Below are 1688 nucleotides of genomic sequence, written 5' to 3'. Positions count from 1 at the left end.
GAGAATATAATATAAATTTTTAAAAATATTTAATTAAATATAATAAATTATTTAATAATTTTTAATTATTAATTTCATATAAAAATAACTATTTATAAATTATTATCTTAAATTAATTAAGGCATGGAAATTAAGAGATGAAATATATAGATACCATTTACTTTGATTAGCAGCAGAGATATGAATAACTTGATCACTCCATTCAAATTCCTTCCATTCATCAACAACACCATCATAGTGGAACAGCATCACAACAAAACCACTTCCTAGGAACTGAAATAATTTATGGTTTAGAATAATCATAGGCAGATCAAATTAAAATAACCTAGCAAGATACATACAAGATCTCACTGTAGTACCTTTCTGACCATTTTATTCACAAGATCTTTCTGCCTTATCCCTACTGCCAATGCAAACAAATTTGTTGAAGCATTTTCCTTTTTCTGTAAAATAATTATTGTGTACAAGTCAATAACCATGTAACAGAATGTAACTTTGACTGCCAATAATCTTGAAAACAGAATAAGATGACAATAAAAATATGACATAAAAGACATAAAGATAAAAATGAAAAATTAAAATTAAAAAATATCTTTTATTAGTATTCTATCAAGAGAAAATCAAAATTTTATGTCTATATCTTACATATCAAATATAATTTTATATTTCTCTATCCTTATCTGAATATTCCGTGCCATCAAAAGCTCAAGTCAAACTTTGAAGGGGTTATGGTTGAGAAAAACTTACATCTATATTGACATTTTTCTTTTGAACAACATGACCCCAGAGAGGTCTCATTTCCAAATTAGAACTGCTGGAGATTATTCCTTTGGGCAATGCCTCACTTCCTCTAGGCCTGCATTGATTCTACTAAGCAAGGTAATAAAACAAATATAAACATCTGAAAAACATGGATGATTAAAACAAAAAAGAATCATAATCTAAACCATTGTGTAATGTAACAGATTGAACCTTGCATTTATCAACTCCCAAATTCTGGTAATTTGTTCTAAAACTTGATAATTTCTGCATAAATCAACAAAAGTCAACTCCAATAATTGATTACTTTATCCACAAACATATACACACCTACGCGCGCACGCACACACCTGTTTGTATCCTTTTGCAAAGAATGAAGTTGCAACAAGCAAAAAAACACAGAGAAAAGAAGCCACAGGGAAAATCAAACAAGGCCTTGATTTTCTACTACTCCTTGATTCAGCATCTAAAATTTCTTGCTGCAACATAATCACATGGTATACTAATTAAAGCGAATCAGATAAATAAACAACTAATCCATAACATGGAAGAAAATAGGTAAATACAAAATTGTTGCATACACGAGTTGATGACACCATTTTTTTGCATTCAGAACAAGAGCTCTATATGAATTCTCTTTATGCAGCTGTTAATTAGCACCAAATTGAAAAAGTTGATTAATTAGTTTCAAAGATTTATTACTTGATCATAGGGTGAAGAAGTAGGTACCTTACTTTAGAGGAGCAACAGCATGAACAAGAATAAGAACAAGATACAGAGCCAGAAAGGAAACAAATCAAATTTTGTAAATTTTTTTTTCAAATTTTTCGGTTCTCTAATATTATTTGTTTGCTGAGAATCCGGCAGAATATCTTCCTTCATTCTCTTATATATATATATATATATCTCTCTCTCTTCACATTCCAATT

The 1688-nt window shown here is 29.1% G+C and overlaps 1 protein-coding gene across 1 annotated transcript in view; it reads right to left on the bottom strand.

Annotated features, from left to right (window-relative positions):
• Window positions 1–1661, bottom strand: part of LOC107637173 — a 7358-nt gene extending 5697 nt beyond the window's left edge. Inside the window, exons 1-7 of the mRNA XM_016340612.2 lie at window positions 1489–1661; window positions 1341–1405; window positions 1110–1238; window positions 973–1026; window positions 748–867; window positions 360–443; window positions 155–273 (exon numbers count right to left, since the gene is read on the bottom strand). Coding sequence (XP_016196098.1) covers window positions 155–273; window positions 360–443; window positions 748–867; window positions 973–1026; window positions 1110–1238; window positions 1341–1358 — 524 coding nt within the window. The 5' untranslated portion in view covers window positions 1359–1405; window positions 1489–1661. The remainder of the gene's footprint in view (window positions 1–154; window positions 274–359; window positions 444–747; window positions 868–972; window positions 1027–1109; window positions 1239–1340; window positions 1406–1488) is intronic.

Source organism: Arachis ipaensis, chromosome B04 (assembly GCF_000816755.2).
Source record: "Arachis ipaensis cultivar K30076 chromosome B04, Araip1.1, whole genome shotgun sequence".
Lineage (NCBI taxonomy): Eukaryota > Viridiplantae > Streptophyta > Magnoliopsida > Fabales > Fabaceae > Arachis > Arachis ipaensis.
The sequence above is the reverse complement of the archived record's forward strand: the minus strand, read 5'-3'. Positions and strand labels throughout refer to the sequence as shown.